We start from the raw sequence: 17,290 nt of genomic DNA, 5'->3' as shown, positions 1-17,290 counted from the left end.
ATTATTCCAAATGAAAGTGAAGACTGCATGTTTCAATGGAAAACTAGATTAAGAGATCTACATGGATCAACTAGAGGGCTTTGAAGTTAAAGGACAAGAATGCCAAGTGTGTCATTTGATACGCTCTATATATAGCCTAAAACAATATTCTATATAATGGTATTTTTATTTCCATCAAGTTATTACTTTCAAAGGATTTGAGATGATGGAAGAGGGTTATTGTGTGTGTCTAAAGATGATGAAATTAATAGTTGCCTCTTAAAAGTGGTTGTTTTCAACTTTTAAAATGAAAGACATGGGTCAGGCTGATTGTATTTTGAAAGTAAATATCTAAATAATCTTTTCAAGAGAGATGTAAGTAAGTGGAATAGGCATATATTTAGAGAATCCTGGAATGCTTTTGATTAGAGAATGCCAAAACTCGCAAACATCCTATTGTTAAAAGGTTAAACTATTTGTATTGACCAATGCCCTAAAACAAAAAAAGAAAAAAAAATGAATGACTAAAGTTCCTTATGTCAATTCAGTTCGTTCATTAATGTAAATTATAATGTATATTAGACCAGACACTTGGAAGCAATGACACAAAAGCAACCTCTCTATATTGGTGTCGTACCACTATCAGACACAAACTATCGACACATAGGAATATGTATGGGACACATTGCGATAGTAAAAATCTAAAAGCCAAGTTGGACTAGGTCAAGATACATTTAGACATAATTTGGTGCCAAAAAATGATGGAATCCAAAGATTTTTTTTTATTTTTTTTTGTAGATCTACGCTTTTGTGTTTTTTTTTTTTTTTTGGATAATCTAACCAAATAGGAAGAAAAAAGAGGTTGAAAGAAGTTTCTTTTTATGTTTATTAGATGAATTCTAACATAAGTGAATGGCAATAGGTGACGGAAGATAGCTATGGAACAATTACAGGAAACTAGGTAAAGGGCTGAAGAAGGAAAAAGGAAGAAATAAGAAGAAAAGGGAAAAAAAATAAAACAAAAAAAGAAATTAGGAAAAAAAAAGTGGATCTTACTTGTCTTAATGTTGTGAAGGTATGCCTTGATAATCTTGTACGAGTTCTTACTAGCAAAGGTAATGTAAGATTCCGCAAACCTAACCCCTCAAGTTTCTGAATTAACTATTTATCCTTAAGATGATGACTATTCTTTATTTGTTTGTGTGAGTTTGAGTGAATATTTTTCATTGTGTTCATCAACCCGACATCACATGGATCACAGCTTGGTTTGGAATATTACAAGGTTTTTTAAATTAGTTTTAGCTAAATTTGATTAAACTCAATCCACGCTAACTTAGACCTAAACCTAAACTTATCCAAACTGGTAAGACTCAGCTTAGAATAATTGGAACTTAAAATACAAAAATTTAAAACTTAAAAAAAAAAAAAATCTAAACATCCCATCTTGAAATTCAAAACAAAGCATAGGATGATATTGAGGATGATTTGTCATTTTCTATAATTGCTTACTAGATTAATGAAATCTAAAACAATCCATCCATAACATGTTGACGATGATTTGTGATTTTCTATAAATGTTTATCTGATTAAAATTTTGTAATTTAAAGAAAATTAATGAATACAATGAGAATACACTTTCTACAAACACAACCATTTGCGTTGATTTAAAAATATAAAAAGTATTCAACATGCCAGTTCTTGCCTCCAAAATGACTGCTATGAATCTCCTTTCTAAATCATGCTGTCCACCTAAAAATCAAGCAGGCAAGACAAATAAAAACATCCATAATTACTTTATTTGAATATAATATTCCACAAACACAACATATATCACTGTTATAATTGCATAATACAACGAAATTGCCTTATAAAAAGTAATGCTGCACTTCGGAAAAAGTAAACATTGCCACAACAATCCATTAATTCACAATATGGTTACAAATAATACAGTAGAACAGATATTGTAGGGTCTTAACAGACCCCTGTTCTCTTATTTTCCACGAAACGCCTCCAGGACGTGATGACCTCTGCTTGAATATCTCTCTCAGTCTTTCTAGCAGCTGTCCCACCCTTATTCCCTTCTTGAACTGCATCAACAACAGAATCAACATGGGAAGCTCCAATGGCCACAACACTTGCAAGTGAGTCTAGTTCCTTCACAACCTCCTCAATATGTGACGCAAGTCTCTCTGCCAGGCTGCGACTGAAGTCCTCCCTAATAACCACTCGGAGCACAGCAATATGTTGGGCATCTGCAGGCATTGTATAAGCTGGAACAATCCACCCGAACTTTCTCAAACCCTCAGATATCTGAAACACAGTGTATTTACTACTGTCCTTTAGAGCAAAAGCCACAAGGGGAACACCCACATCTTTGGAGACAATGTCAAATCGTCCTGTTTTCTCTATCCCTTCCTTCAGAACTGTTGCATTCTCTATGCAGTTTTCAATGATATTCTGGTACCCCTTTTATCAACAAAAGTAACACAAACTTAGAAAGAGATAACCATCACTTAAGATCTCAACAAAAATTTAGTCAATTGTGCAAATCATCTGTACATAGTCTTTTGAAAAGGATCCGGACATCGGCTCTTAAATATTTGATTTCAATATTTAGTGACCACAATTTACTACGTATCTGTCTTGAAAAATTGAGGACAGAATAGACATGGTCCTCACAATCTTCATCATTCAACAATTTATTAGTTTCACATCTCAAGTGATAAATATAAAGGTCTAATGGAATTCTCATTACCGAAATGGAAAAAACAAACTGTAGACTTATGTGTAATAGTCAGTTCTCAATATAGTTGCTCAAATATGCTTGAAAACAAGAGTCAAGATGAGAGAGTTTATATCATAGTTGAGGAAGAAGCTCACAAGGTTCAAGACACTAAAAATAGCTTTCCAACAGTTGTGGACATCTTCAAAGCAGTTGCTTCTAAATCAAAGAAATTAAAAGCTTTGAAGAATCTTAAGTTGAGAAGCATTACATAAAAACTGATGAATAGGTGCACTGTTATCAGTGTCATGGTCCTAGAAAGAAGCCATGAATTCCATATCAGCTATGTACTCAAGTTCGACTTAGGATATAAGTATTCACACCATCTTCAACTTGTGAGGCACCTATTTTAGAATAAAACCATGAGACCTAATAAGACGAGGTGGACAATACCTTAAAGATTGATATAGACAGTAACATTTGGTATCAAAGCCAGCCGTGGGTACTAGCGATATGCCACCAATGACGGTGAGTCATTGTTGGACTAAAGCTGATCCTAGAAAGGAGCCATGAATCCCACATTAGCTGTGCACTAGAGTTTGACTCAAGGTTCACACCATTTTCAACTTGTAAGGTGCCTTTTGTGGAACAAATCGAGATGTCTAATTTGCCAAAGTAGACAATACCTTATAAGTTTGTGTAGACCATGACAATCAACCTAAAGAATTGAATACCCAAAATCCAAAGTTTCTAAGTGGAAGAGGTTAAGGATATGCAAGTTCAACTTGAGAAGGTTGAGATCATGAAAGCAACAGACAATGCTAGTGATGAGCTACCTTGTAAAAAGGTCTCAGAGAAAATTCAAGGCTATCAAAGTAAAGGAGTTTGGTTAATAAGCTATTTAGTAAATTTTAGCTTTTGACTTGATTCTTTTAAAATGTATAAGTGCCATCAATAGTGTTGATGCGGCAAAAGAATTCTACTGGTAAGAGAGTTCTTTATGGATTCATTTCAATGCTTCGAAGCTCAAGGTTTGATCTTTCTCCAAGAAGAAGAGATTGATGCAAAAAATGATGATGATTACCAAAGAATTATATTGATTGTGTATTTTAGATCTCTATTGTAATTTCAAATATTTATAATATCTTTTTGGAGGTAAATATGAAAGCCCATTAGACTTGAGCTACACAAAGGGAGTTAGCTCTCACCCATTGCAAAAGGCCCCACCATTCCGCCCTCAAGATCAAACCTGAGATTCTAACTGTTTGAATGTTCCCTTAGGAAGACGTATTAATTTAAGAGTATTTTAGGTTATCTAAGTTATTCTACATTAATTAGTTTTACTTGTTACAAAATACTACAGTTAGAAGTAGTCTACCAATACAAACGTTATTTACAGCATAGTAGCTTATGGTGACAACATGAAGTGAATTATTGATAATTGTTCCTCTATTTTTCTCCCATATTCTCTCCCTTTCCCTTCTTGTTTACTTCTTTAGTTCCTTTTCTTTCCTCATACACATGCCAAATTACTGTTTAGAGGCTTTAGATCAACATGCAGGAAAGATGGTATAAAGGAAACTTTGCGATCTAAGGAAGCTAATTGGAATTTCCAAATCGCTATGTTATAACCCTTAGCTCTAGTTTCTTTTAGGAGTTAACATTAAAGGATAAAATTCAAAATACAATTATGTAAGAGCACAATCCAAAAGTTCAAACTGCCCTGAAAGATTCCTTTTTGAGCAAATAGTCAACACTTGCAGAATTATGTCCCTAAGAGGATGAGATTATAGGTTATAGGTTCAAATCTTGAGGAAGGGAAGATGAGACTTATGGGATGGGAGAGAGCTACCCCAACTTCTGTAGCCCAAATCCTAAAGGGATTTCACATTTATTTGGAACAACAAAGAGAAAAGAAAACATTTGCTGAGCTATAAAATACAATAAATCAGTTTCCATGTTTGGCAAGTCTAAGCAATTTTTTAATTCTACAGAACTACGAAAATGGTTCTTAAAAGAGAAATGAGACTAAAGGGAATCAAGGGGGAAACCAGGTCACAATTAAATTGATAATATCGTATCCACAACTATGATAGAAAATTTTAGCAGAAATTACCTCAAAGCCAAGCCGAATAAGCTGATAATATTGAGCTATAATTTGACTAGACCCTGCCACAATGGTAAAGGAGAGACAAATATAAACACATAAGCATCAGTGCCAATATAGAAAGTTTTGACAGATTTGTTTCAAAAGTAGCTAATAGTAAAATTCTAAATGGAAGACGCAAATTCTGGAGTGAGTAATTCTAAAATGTTAAAAATAAATTAGTCCATGAAGAAATAACCAATATCTAACAAGGTTAACTTAATACTTGTTACATATGCTTATGATTTATAGATGCTATGATGAAATACTTTAGCTATACTTTTTAGTTAAACTATCAATAAAGAGGACAGAATGCAATTTAAAGTTTCCTTGTTGCATCAAAGATAAAACATAGGTCAACAAAGTGCAAAACTACAAAAGATTGTTAACTGAAAGTTTTTAACCAACACACAGTTGGATAGAGCATATCCAGGCATTTTGCTGTTCTCAACATTATTCTTAAAGCATGCAAATTATAGCAATTTTTTGCTACTTAATATTTTTGAGAACTGATATTGAGATATGGCAATCCATTCACATGTTTCCCAGATGAAAAGAAAAAAAAAAAAGATAAGAAAAAGATAAAAGCTTTCCCTGTATCTTTGTTGATACAGAAAAGATGAAATCAATAGAAATAAATTTTACTGCAATGTTTTTTATTACATTCAAACAATTTTTCTAATAGTCAAAGTAAACATAAATCGAATTGGTGAAATTATGAATGTGGATTCAATTCCCACTACTCTGGTGAGTTTCTGTATATAACTTCGACCGGAAAACAACTTTTTACGTTTCAACTGCAACCTACTAACAAAACCAATAAAAAATAAAAACGTTGATGAAATGAAAAACTACAGCGAAAATTTCATGAGTATCCTGTTTTTTAGCTCAATAAATTATGAAGTCAATACTGCAACAAATTGCCTAATGAAAACAATGCCTATGCTACCTATCTTACCACAAAGCCAACTCAAGATATACAATCTGTAGAACTTGAGTAACATCAATAGATAAAATAAGACATAGTAGTACTCTACTAAATGTCCATTTCACTCCAGAAGCTATTCTAAAGATTCCACCCCCCACCCCCAACAAAAAAAAAGAAACCACCCTCAAGGTCCATTTGTTTTAATACTGCGCTAGGTCCTGCTTTCTATGAACTTTTAGGGCTCACATGCGTTGAAACCATTTATGAGATGAATTAGATTTGATATAGTTTCAGTCTTTGAACAAACAAGATTGCAGGGATCAATCTAAAGAACTTGTCTCTGTACTGGAAACAAAAATACTATATGCACTAATATCAATTGTAAACTCACAGTTCATAGAGATACGCCTAAGCATTAGAGTTAAATTAATTCATACACACATGCCCATGTCATGTACAAGGATAAATGAATACATGTCAATAAATGCATGAATATGCTACCTTTAGAGAAGTTTAAGGTGAAAGTGGGCTGATCAGATCCAAGGTAGTTGATATGAAAGACAAGATCCTCAGGCAACTCCTCCTTGGATCGCCACACAACCCAACCAACACCAGCATATACAAGGCCATACTTGTGCCCACTTACATTGATGCTTTTTACTAATGGCAGGCGGAAATCCCACTCAAGATCCGGATAAACAAAAGGAGCAATGAACCCTCCACTGGCAGCATCAACATGTATTGGGGTGTCCCAACCAGTCTCCTTATTCTTGTTGGTGAGAAGTTCATTAAGGAGCTTGACATTCTCAAACTCCCCAGTCAGGGTAGATCCCAGAATGGCTGCAACACATATGGTATTCTCATCAACCATTTCCACTGCTTTCGCAGGGTCCATCACATAATATCCCTCTTTCAGCTTCACCTCCTTCAGCTCAACCTCAAAGTACCTAGCAAACTTCTCCCAGCAAACCTGTGTAGCATATAACAAGAACATTTCACACCATTTCACGATTACCTAATTAGTGATTCAGGTAAAATTTTGAGCTTCTTATAGAAACATCAAATTATGGATAAGAGCATGCTTAGTAACTGATTATTTTGGACAAAAGTAACATCACTATTGATGTTTTGAACCAAAGTAACCACCAACTTATTCTGGAGCCATGCTTCAGCGATCCCAATGGATCATAAATGTAATATAACCTGTTCATAACCTCTAGGCTATACCTTGTATTTTGTATTTTCATTTTCCGGTAAACAAATTTCCCTGTACACATCCTCCTGCTATTTTTGTTAAAAGTACTTTATACCTATCATTAGAGAAGTAAAAATAATCGTGCAAGACACTGAATTCAAGTATCTTCAATGGTAAATATGCAAAAATGCACCTGCACATTTGCTCCTGTGACTATGTTGGGCTTGTCATAGGGTTTGCCCTGTGATTTTCTCTTTTGCTGCCACTTTCTTTTAAAAGCTAATCCTGCCAGCATTATTGCCTCAGAGGAACCAACAGTCCCAACTCCAACTGCTGTCTCACCATCCCCGATTGGAGCATGGTATAAGTTTGCAATCATGTTTACACATCGATTCTGTAGGACCAAAGCAAATATTGATTCAATAATAGATAGTGAGCCAAGTTAAGGTAATTTAAAGGGTACAACAAACAATGAAATTCTTCTCATCTAACAAAATCAATTAGATATCAAATGATCATATAACCAATGAACGATAAAAAATAAATGTCTTCTAGGAATTCATATCACCTACAATTTTGAATGAAGTTGTTTCATTCTTACCGGACATCTTTACTCAACCTTGGAAACGATTTAATCAGTAATCATAACTCTCATGAGGGCAAGCCCCAAATGAACACAAAGATTTTTACAAAGAGATTATAGAAGAGAGGATGGAAAAGATGGTTCTTAAATAAAATAAAGATTTTTACAAAGAGATTAACCAAGAAAAGAGAAATTTTGTCACCGAGATGGATAAGATTTCAATATATCGAATAACTCCAAAAAAACAACAAAGGTTTCTATTAAAGTGGTGATGAATCCCACAATGATTAAATTTAGTATAGCTTGCGCATTTTTTAGATACTCCAACCGCCTCAAATTGTTTGGGTGGTATTGACTTTTACGGATTTTAAGAAAAAAGCTTCTATTTTAATGTATTTAATATTAAAATTAAAAAAAAATTTATAAAATTAAAGTTTCATGAATTTTAATGTCAAAAAGTTTTAAAAAACTCATAAAAATAATTTTAAAATATAAAAAAAAGAGCTTTATATGCTATAAAAAAAAAAAACATATTTTTGGGATATCCCAAAAGGAAATATAAATAAAGAAAATGGGATAGAAAGAGTATAACAAGTGCCTCTTATCTATTGCCAGCTGGTTTTTGGATTGAACTACCTCCTATTATGCAGTCCTCATCAATAGTATGTTTAGAACTTTAAAAACTTAGTATACAAAATTACATTAGCTTAGATATCAATTATATATGGCAGTTGTACATTTGTATCCTTACATTTGCTTCTTTTCCCTTCTAAAGATTTCGAAAGTATCATTAGTCTACAATGGTTTTTAACTTTAGGACTCAATTGACTAGGTTTCAAACAATGTGCTACTAGAGTAATAGTGAAGGCCTTTGAATTTTGATAGAACTTCAACATATATTTCTGATTTTATTCAAACAAACGACCCAAAAAAGTTGTCACTCAATTCACTATTATTTACAATTTTTAGGGAAAATAACTCCTAATGGAATTAGCATTGTTCTTTGGTTCTATTTTCCTTTCATTGTTTTTACCCATTATGGAAACAACTAAAACCAAACTAAAACCACCAATTTCTGGAAGTGTATATTCTTCACTATTTCCCTTGACTAGCTTGGGGACTTAGACACTTGTTTTGCTGTTGTGATGACTTTTACAATTTTCATAGAATAATCATAAATTTCATTACCAAAGACAATATCTTGCAACAGCCTGTCACAAAGCTGTAAAACTGCTATGCTGGAGTGCTACGATCTCTCTGTCATAGGAGTTTACATTTTTTAGATATGGTGGTATCAAATAAATTTCTTATCTTTTAGATAAACAAAAAAGGGTTGTGTTTGACTTGATTTGATCCTTATTTTTAAATAAGGAAACATTAAGGTTAATTAACTTAATTTATTTAGTTATTGTTATTAATTTGATAAACATTTTGGTACTAAATAAAAAAATGGTTTATAATTGGTAATATTTGAAAAATATCTTGGAAAATTAATTTTATATACTTTAATCACAAAAGAATAAATTTTTCAAGATAGCTATTGTTAGAAAATGTTTTGGAACCAAAATCAACCTTTCTTTTATGACTAAAATGAATTTTACTGAAAAACAAGGACGGGATCGATTTCTTTTGAAACACAATAAATTCCCTAGCCTTAAACAGAATCAATTCTTGTTCGGAACACATAATGGATCAATGCCCAAGAAAAGGGATCGATCAGTTTTTTAACTGAAAGCTTTCCCTTGTTCTTCAAGCAAGGGGTCAATCCCCTTCAAAACAAGATCAATCCCTTTATCTTTAAGGACTATATTTTTTATTTTCTAGGCATAAGGATCAATCCCATATGGTAAAAGATCGATCCCTTCGCACAAGCAAGTCCGAATAAAGAAAAGAAATTGAAGAAAATAATGGTTATTTTTCAAATTCAATAACCACAACAACTAGAAACCATAATCCAACATTAAAAGGAGCTAGAAACACAAAGGAGAGTAAGAGATTACACTCAAAAGCATCAAAAGTTAACTTTTTTCATTTCTAGAGCATTTGAAGTGTTAAAAGTCTATTCTTATATTCATTCAAACTCATTTTTTATTGTATCATCTCTTCACCTTTTTACTAAAACCTTGCAAACAGCCACCTATTATAGGTTTTCTTTGGTTTGCAAATTCTTTTTTCTTTCAAAAGGGATTAGTGAGCAAGAGATTAATTATCCTCTTGAGAGAGGATCAGGCAAAATCCTACAAAGGATAAAAGATTGCTATCTTGACCAAAAAAAGATAGAGATTGTAATTTGTAAAACAACTTTTTACTAGTGGATTTGGAGCTCAACTAAGAAAACTAAGGAAAAAAACGTAGGCACCTTGTTGGAGAACAATGCATAAAGGTTTGACCTTTTTGCAACATGGTGCCTACATCTTCTCCTTAGCTTCCTAACCAAGCTCCAAATCTACTAATAAAAATTTCTTTTACAAATTACAACATCTTATCTTTTCAAGGTCAAAATTGCAACCTCTTTTGTAGGATTCTATCTAATACTCACTACAAAGCTCTTAAGAGAATACCTCATCTTTTATTCACTAATCCTTGTTAATGACAAAAGAATTTGCAAACCAAAGAAAACTTCTAATAGGTGGATGTTTAAAAGGTTTTAGTACAAAGCTGAAGTGATGATACGAACAAAAATGAGCTTAAATGAATACAAGAATAGGTTTTAACACTTGAAATGCGCTAGAAATGAAAATTGTTGACTTTGGATGATTTTGAGTGTAATCTCTTGCTTTCCAACATATTTGAAGCTCCCTTTTATGTTGGATTATGATTTCTAGCCATTGTGACTCATTGAATTTAAAAAATAACCATCACTTCCTTCGATTTTTTCTTTATTCAAACTTGTATGTGTGAAAGGACCGATCCTTTACCATATGGGATTGATCATCATGCTTAGAAAATAAAATATAGCCGTTAAAGACAAAAGGATCAATCTTGTTATGAATGGAATCAATCCTTTTGCTTGAAATAAAGGGAAAAGCTTTATGTTAAAAAACCAATCGATCCCTTATGTTTTGTTAACTATGTGCTTCATGCATCATTTGTATGTTGTTGCTATACTTATGGCTTGTACTCATTTTGCTATTACAAAAAAAAAGGGAGATTTTTTAATGAAATTTGTCTAGATGGCTATATGGTTAAAATGTGTTTTATGGTTAAATATGCTTAAAGAGTTGGAATTATGATAATAAGTTGCACTTAAAAAATCTAAATGATATGTTGGATGATAATTTGTGCTTGAAAAGATTATATGATATAATTATTAATTTGTAGTGTTGATTGAATTGAAAATGTTGAAAAACCATTTAAATATGCTTTAGTTGAGGGAGAGCTTTTTCATAAATATTATTTTTCAAAAATGTTCATAAATTTAGGGGAGAATTTCATCAAGCAAATTATCCTTAAATTTTGTATATCAAAATGAGTCACAACAACTAGAAATCATAATCTAACATAAAAGAAAGCTTCAAATCCATTGGAGAGTAAGAGATTACACTCAAAAGCATAAAAACTCAATATTCTTCATTTCTAAAGCATTTCAAGTGTTAAATCATATTCTTGTATTAATTCACGCTCATTTTTTATTATATCATCTCATCATCTTTGAGCTAAAAACTTACAAACACCCACTTATTAGAGCTTTTTTTTGTTTGCAAATTCCTTTATCATTCAAAGAGGATTAGTGAGTAAAAGGTGATATATCCTCTTAAGAGCTTTGTAATAAGGATTGAATAGAATCCTACAAAGCGTAAAGGACCAAAGGTTACTATCTTGACCTTAGAGATTGTAATTTGTAAAATAACCTTCTACTAATGCGTTTAGAGCTTGACTAAGAAAGCTAAGGAAGAAGGTGTAAGTGTCACGGGCTGAGACTTAAGCTCTGACCCACGAGGCTCCAGGACCCAGGCATCCACTTCTCTGGCGTCCCATTAGCCTAACCATCATGGTTCACACCTTTGTAAGCTGACGTCCCAGATTAGCCTAACCCTCACGGTTCACACCCTTGTAAGGTATTATCCGCTCTAGCCCCCTTGGCCTCACGGTTTTGTCCTACAAAAGACGCCTCATAAGGAAAAGATGATGTGAACCTTTTTATACCTCAGTGACCCTTCTTTTATGTCCGACGTGGGATTCATGACTCCTCCTTAGGTCCGTGACATTCTCCCTCACCCAACCTCATGACGCCCTCCTCACGGAGGCTGGCCACCCTACCTACCTCCCTCGAGGCACTTGATGTGGATCGAACGGTTTAGGACTAGCTCTGATACCACTTGTCACAGACCAAGACTTAAGCTCCAACCCCCACGACTCCAAGACCCAGACATCCACTCATTCGATGTCCTAGATCAGTCTAACCGTCACAATTCACACCCTTGTGAGGTATTGTCCGCTCTGATCCCCTTGGCCTCACAGTTTTGTCTTACAAAAGGCGCCTCACAAGAAAAAGATGATGTGAACCTTTTTATACCCCAGTGACCCTTCTTTTATGTCCGATGTGAGATTCATGACTCCTCCTTAGGTCCGTGACATAAGCATCTTGTTGGAGAAAGACCAGACCTCTATACATCTTTGTGTTTGATCTTTTTTATCCCTTCTCTTTTAATCTTTCAAGTTATTTATTCGTACATTAATTTCATAATTTTCTTATATTTTTAATTTTTCATTTTACATTTACTTGAAATTTATTTTTGGTAAAAATTTGAACATAATCCAATTCACCCCTCTAAGATTGTTATTTACACTTGAGTTAACAGGATGAATTGAAATCAATTATTATACATTTTCTAAAACATTAAGCTTTAACAGTAACCTATTTTGCTTTTCATTTGCAAATAAGAAAAATACCTGGAGCTCAGTTGTAACAGGGTATTCATCCATGTCAACATAGTTCTTATTTATTGAAGCCATCATGAGTTTATTACACTCAGGCTCCATCCATGTGGTCACAAAAGATGCCAAGTTCAACCTTGGATTTCCGTCAAGCATCAATTCATCATTTATTATTTGATATGCTGCTTCTTTGGGCATTGAATTTTTTGGCATCTTGAACCTGCATCCATTCATGACTTCAAAATTAGACTACATAACCTTGGATTAAAAAAAAAAAAAAACCTTTATCATCAATAACTATTATTGTTTTTATCTAAAATTATATAAAACAACTTTAATATAAAAGAGTTATGTTCTAAGTAAATTTCAAGAGTGATGTTCTAAGTGAATTTCATTTTTTTAAAATTTTAAAAATCTTTTCTCTTAACTTCGTATCTCTCTCCTGCTCTCCCTCCTTCTCTCCTTCCATCTAAATCATATTGGCTAACACCTTCCCTCCTTCCATCTAAATCATATTGACTAATGCCTAGTTCAGTTCAAAATTTTAATCAATCCCACTAAAATAAAACAAACAAAACTAGGGATAATTATATGCAAACCATTGTAGTTCATTGCAGCCACTGCTTTGTCTCCTCTCTATAAATTGCATTGGCCATATTCCATGAGCAAGTAATAGGAGTGATACATCTAATGGTGATTCGATCATGTGGTTTGGTTGTCTAAGTGATCATACCAAGGAATGATCCTCCATCACCCCTTCAAATGGTATCACTTCTTGAAGAGGTGAGATCACATTACCTATATTATATCACCTTTTCACATTAATTATTAGACAAAATTATCTTTATTATATAAAATTAAATTTATACTATTATTATGCTAATATGACTACAATATTTATTGCATTTATATAAAATAAAAATATATAGATATCTTAATTTATACGTAAGATTTTTATTTTATACATCAAAGGTGGAGTTTTTAAATTCCACAAGCAAGATAAAATTTTTCCAATGAACTTCAAAGAATTAAATTATTTCATGCATTTTCAAAAAATAAAAAAAAAATCTTCATTCATATATTCTATAAAACACAGATATATCATACAATATTCTATAAAATGAAAAATCTTCATTTTCATTATGTTATTCATGTGTTGAAAGTAGACATGTGGAGTTGAAGAAAACATTTTACAGTTTAAATATTTTAAACCTTTTGTTGTTTAGCGGTGAGTCCATTATCAATGAAAAGCATTTATAAACCTTATATTATTCATTTTGACATATTCAGATTTTTATTTAAATATTCAATATTTTTAATTTCAATATGGAGCTTTGGATTGTGTCCCACCACCTCCTCACCCCCGGAAAGCAAAAAATTAAATTAAAAAAAATTCCTCCATCACAAACCCATTTTCTTTATTTAATTTGCATAATTTTGGATCATTCAAAAACCAAACAACAAAGACGAAGCGAGCATTTAAAAGGTAAAAAGCTTCTCCATCCATTAAAGAAAAAATCAAAAAAAAAAAATCAAAAAAGAAGAAAGATGAAGCATAAAGAAAACAAAAGCCTAAAATGGCAACGGGAAACAGAAGTGGGATCACTCGTCTTTCAAAGCTCCAACTACTCTTTTATTTTATTTTATATTAATTTATCCTGATATTAAGAAATTGTATTTACTATTTTATCCTTATGTTTGATAATTTATAATAATTTTTAGACTTCACAAGCCGATAAAATCCAAAAAAAATCCATTAGCTCCGTTGGAATTTGAAAACAACTTAATTCTGATAAAGAAAAGTCGATAATTTGAATTTGTCCAATCCAAATCCAAAACAACTGAACAAAAGATTACCCAAAATTTTAAAAAAATAACAAAAAGAAATTGGACTGAAATTATTCGAATCCAATAAGCCGCTCAAAACGACTCAATAGAAAATGACCCGACATAAACCCGGCCCGCCAATCGCCACCTCTTCTATTTTCTATCTTGGATTTCAGGAAGGGAAGAAAGGAGACGATCATCGACAGCAGTGGACTACAATGTATTTGGTCATTAGATATAGCATGCTAAGGACAATTCCAACCGTTATCGGGCCGGATCAGCATGATGGATCGGTGGATCTATATCACCCGACACTGCATCCAGCTAGATGAGGCTGAAAATGGCATTCGTGGGCCAGATCTGATCATGCCACTGCCCAATCAAGCCATCCAGCCAGGCCGTCGGACAACGCCTCCACTCTACTGGGTACATCCGGTTGGATCGTGGCTAGATCAACCTTACCTAGTCTCTCTCTTCCTTTTGGTGAAAGAAAGAAAATCTAATATTGCAATTAAGGGTGAATAAGTAATTGTGATCCTTTATTCACAATTCAACAAATAAAATCATTTGTCATTACTTTCAATTACCCTTTGCATTAATTCCCTCGTCCTTCATAAAAGAAAATAAAATCCCCGCTTTGCAAATTTCTCAGCAAATAATGTACAATAATATATTTTCAGTATATTTTTATAATAATATCTTTTTTTTTTTCTTTTAGCATTCTGTCAGCTTCTATCTTCGTTTTAGCAGTCATTAAAACTGTTTTAGCTGCATACAGAAGGAAGAAGATGGCAACAAAAAAAGAAAAAGAAATAAGATAATAAGTTTAATTATGAGATGGAAAGGCATATAGTATATACCTAGGAAGGGGTTCGCGGACATATCTGGAAGCAAAAGTACTGGATTGAACCTGCTGCTCCGCCGCGGGATAGGTGGTCGATATCACCATTTTCTTTTAATATTATTTCCTTTTGAGATGCTTCTGAGGTTTTTAGCACATATATATAACATGTGATCGAGGATAAGCCTTTCAGCAAAGAGAGGAAGAGAGAAGAAGAAAGATAGGGAGCAATAGTGCACTTCACATCGCTTTCAACTTTAACTTCAATCATCTACTGTCAGAAAAAATTAGCATAAAGAAAAGAGTAGCGTGCCTTCTCCGCACTTGCCTTATCAATAAAAAAATTATTATCAAAAACTTTTAAATTATAATTAAATATTTAATATGATATTATTTTTTTTTAAATTTACATCATATTTAAATTAAAAATTAATTAATTAATATAATATTTAAAATTATTTATTTATCATATATCATTATTTAAAATTAATTATATTAATATAATCATAATTCAAATAATATATTAAAATTTTTTAAAATTTAAATATTTTATTAAATATTTTATTATAATTTTAAAATTATTTATAACATTAACCCATAAAATAAATAAAGTTAATGTTTTGAGAATATTTTTTTATTTTATCATAGCTAGCTTGAATTTCTTACTCATTAAAACATGTTTTACAATACACGTGTAACGATTTTATAATTATACTAAGAATTTTGTCTACATTTCGTAGATAAATTTTTTATTTAAATATTTTTAATTTTTAAAAATGCTTATATTTTGTATATTTTAATTAATATATTTAATTAAATTTTTCAAAAAATTTTAATAAATATAATTAAAAATAAAATAAATATTTAAATATTTTATATAATGATCAACGTATGTATATGCCCAATGATGTTGACAATTTTTTTCAGTGGGATCAAAATGCCACTACATTTATGGAGTTACATTTTCTTTATTTATTTGATTTTTTTGAAAAATCTCTTAATTTTTTTTTCATTTTTTAAACCCTAACATTTTTTTATCTTTTTTGCTTCTTTTTTTTCTATATTTAATATTAATTTTTCAAGATTATTATTTACTTCTTATGTTAAAAATTATGGAGGCTAAAATAATAAAAAAATCCTTAAATTTCACATCTTTATTTATATAAAATTTTATACTTTTACTCTATTCAAATAAGTTCTTTAATTTTAAGTTGTATTTAAATAAATTCTTAATTTTTAATTATTTGAATGCTTATTTGAATACAAATCAAAGAATAAAAATTTATTTAAGTATAACAAAAGTATAACGGCTTAAAAAAAGTGAAATAGATTAAGGAATTTAGAGAAGTGAAATAGATTAAGGACTTTTTTAGTATTTTAACCTATTACGAAACACTATCAATTTTGTTAAAAATTTTAGAATATACTACTTTTTTAATTTGAAGTAAAAAAAAGGAAGGCTTAAAGGTAAAAAATACATTTAAATTACAATTTAATGATCATTCAAATCTTTTACATTTTATTGTAATTAATCAAATATTTAATCTTTTATTTTGACTAAATCGAACCCCTAAATGGATGAAATCTAGTAATGTGATAAAATTTAATTAATCAATCCATAAATTACAATCAATTGAACTCTTAGAAAAATCTTAAAGAGGGAAGAAAATAGAAAAAAAAAGAAAAAAATTTTAATTATTTAATTTTCACATTTATTAATAACATCATATAGCAAATTTTCATATATTTTATTGATATTATATGAAATTTATGTTAGTAGAATTCTTTTCTCCAGATAAAAATTTAATTGAATATAAATAAATAGTAAAAGATTGATTGATTACTTAAAAAAATAAAGACTTTGATGATGTTTTAATTATAGTTTTTATACCTTTAAGCCAAAAAGAAGCATACAAAAAGTGATGGAAAGAATATTATTTTTTAAAATACATAAACTATATGAATATAAATTTTTTCATTTATAAAATTTAAAACCTCTTTTATAGATATTACAGATTAAAAAATAAAATAATCCAAAAAAATTCAATGTAGAGATATTCTTTCTCAATTATCATGAAAAGCTTTCATATTTTAAAAATTGTTGTACAATTGTCTCATCATTAATATACCCAAATAATCAAATAATTATTTACATACTCATTTTGTTCATTATTGAAAATTTTTCTTTGCA

General features: G+C 31.2%; 1 protein-coding gene across 2 annotated transcripts; it reads right to left on the bottom strand.

Annotated features, from left to right (window-relative positions):
• Positions 1-1,751: 1,751 nt before the first annotated feature.
• Positions 1,752-15,231, bottom strand: LOC111290919 (glutamate decarboxylase-like). Of its 2 annotated transcripts, XM_022882435.2 has the most exons (6): positions 15,119-15,231; positions 12,447-12,651; positions 7,164-7,364; positions 6,277-6,745; positions 4,818-4,870; positions 1,752-2,445 (listed from the first exon to the last, which is right to left on the bottom strand). In XM_022882435.2, the coding sequence occupies exons 1-6, from the start codon at positions 15,205-15,207 to the stop codon at positions 1,951-1,953; spliced, it is 1,512 nt and encodes a 503-aa protein (XP_022738170.1). In that variant the 5' UTR covers positions 15,208-15,231; the 3' UTR covers positions 1,752-1,950. The 2 variants fall into 2 exon arrangements, with proteins under 2 accessions (XP_022738170.1, XP_089624382.1); XM_089768256.1 differs by lacking the exon at positions 12,447-12,651.
• Positions 15,232-17,290: the final 2,059 nt, after the last annotated feature.

The sequence above is a fragment of the Durio zibethinus genome, chromosome 11 (genome assembly GCF_047325235.1).
Source record: "Durio zibethinus cultivar Kanyao isolate XHJ-2024 chromosome 11, ASM4732523v1, whole genome shotgun sequence".
Lineage (NCBI taxonomy): Eukaryota > Viridiplantae > Streptophyta > Magnoliopsida > Malvales > Malvaceae > Durio > Durio zibethinus.
The sequence above is the reverse complement of the archived record's forward strand: the minus strand, read 5'-3'. Positions and strand labels throughout refer to the sequence as shown.

Excerpts from the sequence above, each read along its gene's own strand:
- LOC111290919 (XM_022882435.2), bottom strand. The coding sequence starts at position 15,207 with ATGGTGATATCGACCACCTATCCCGCGGCGGAGCAGCAGGTTCAATCC. Across the intron at positions 12,652-15,118 it reads GTCCGCGAACCCCTTCCTAG|GTTCAAGATGCCAAAAAATT; the intron begins GTATATACTATA and ends GAATGGATGCAG. Across the intron at positions 6,746-7,163 it reads TCACAGGAGCAAATGTGCAG|GTTTGCTGGGAGAAGTTTGC; the intron begins GTGCATTTTTGC and ends TATGCTACACAG.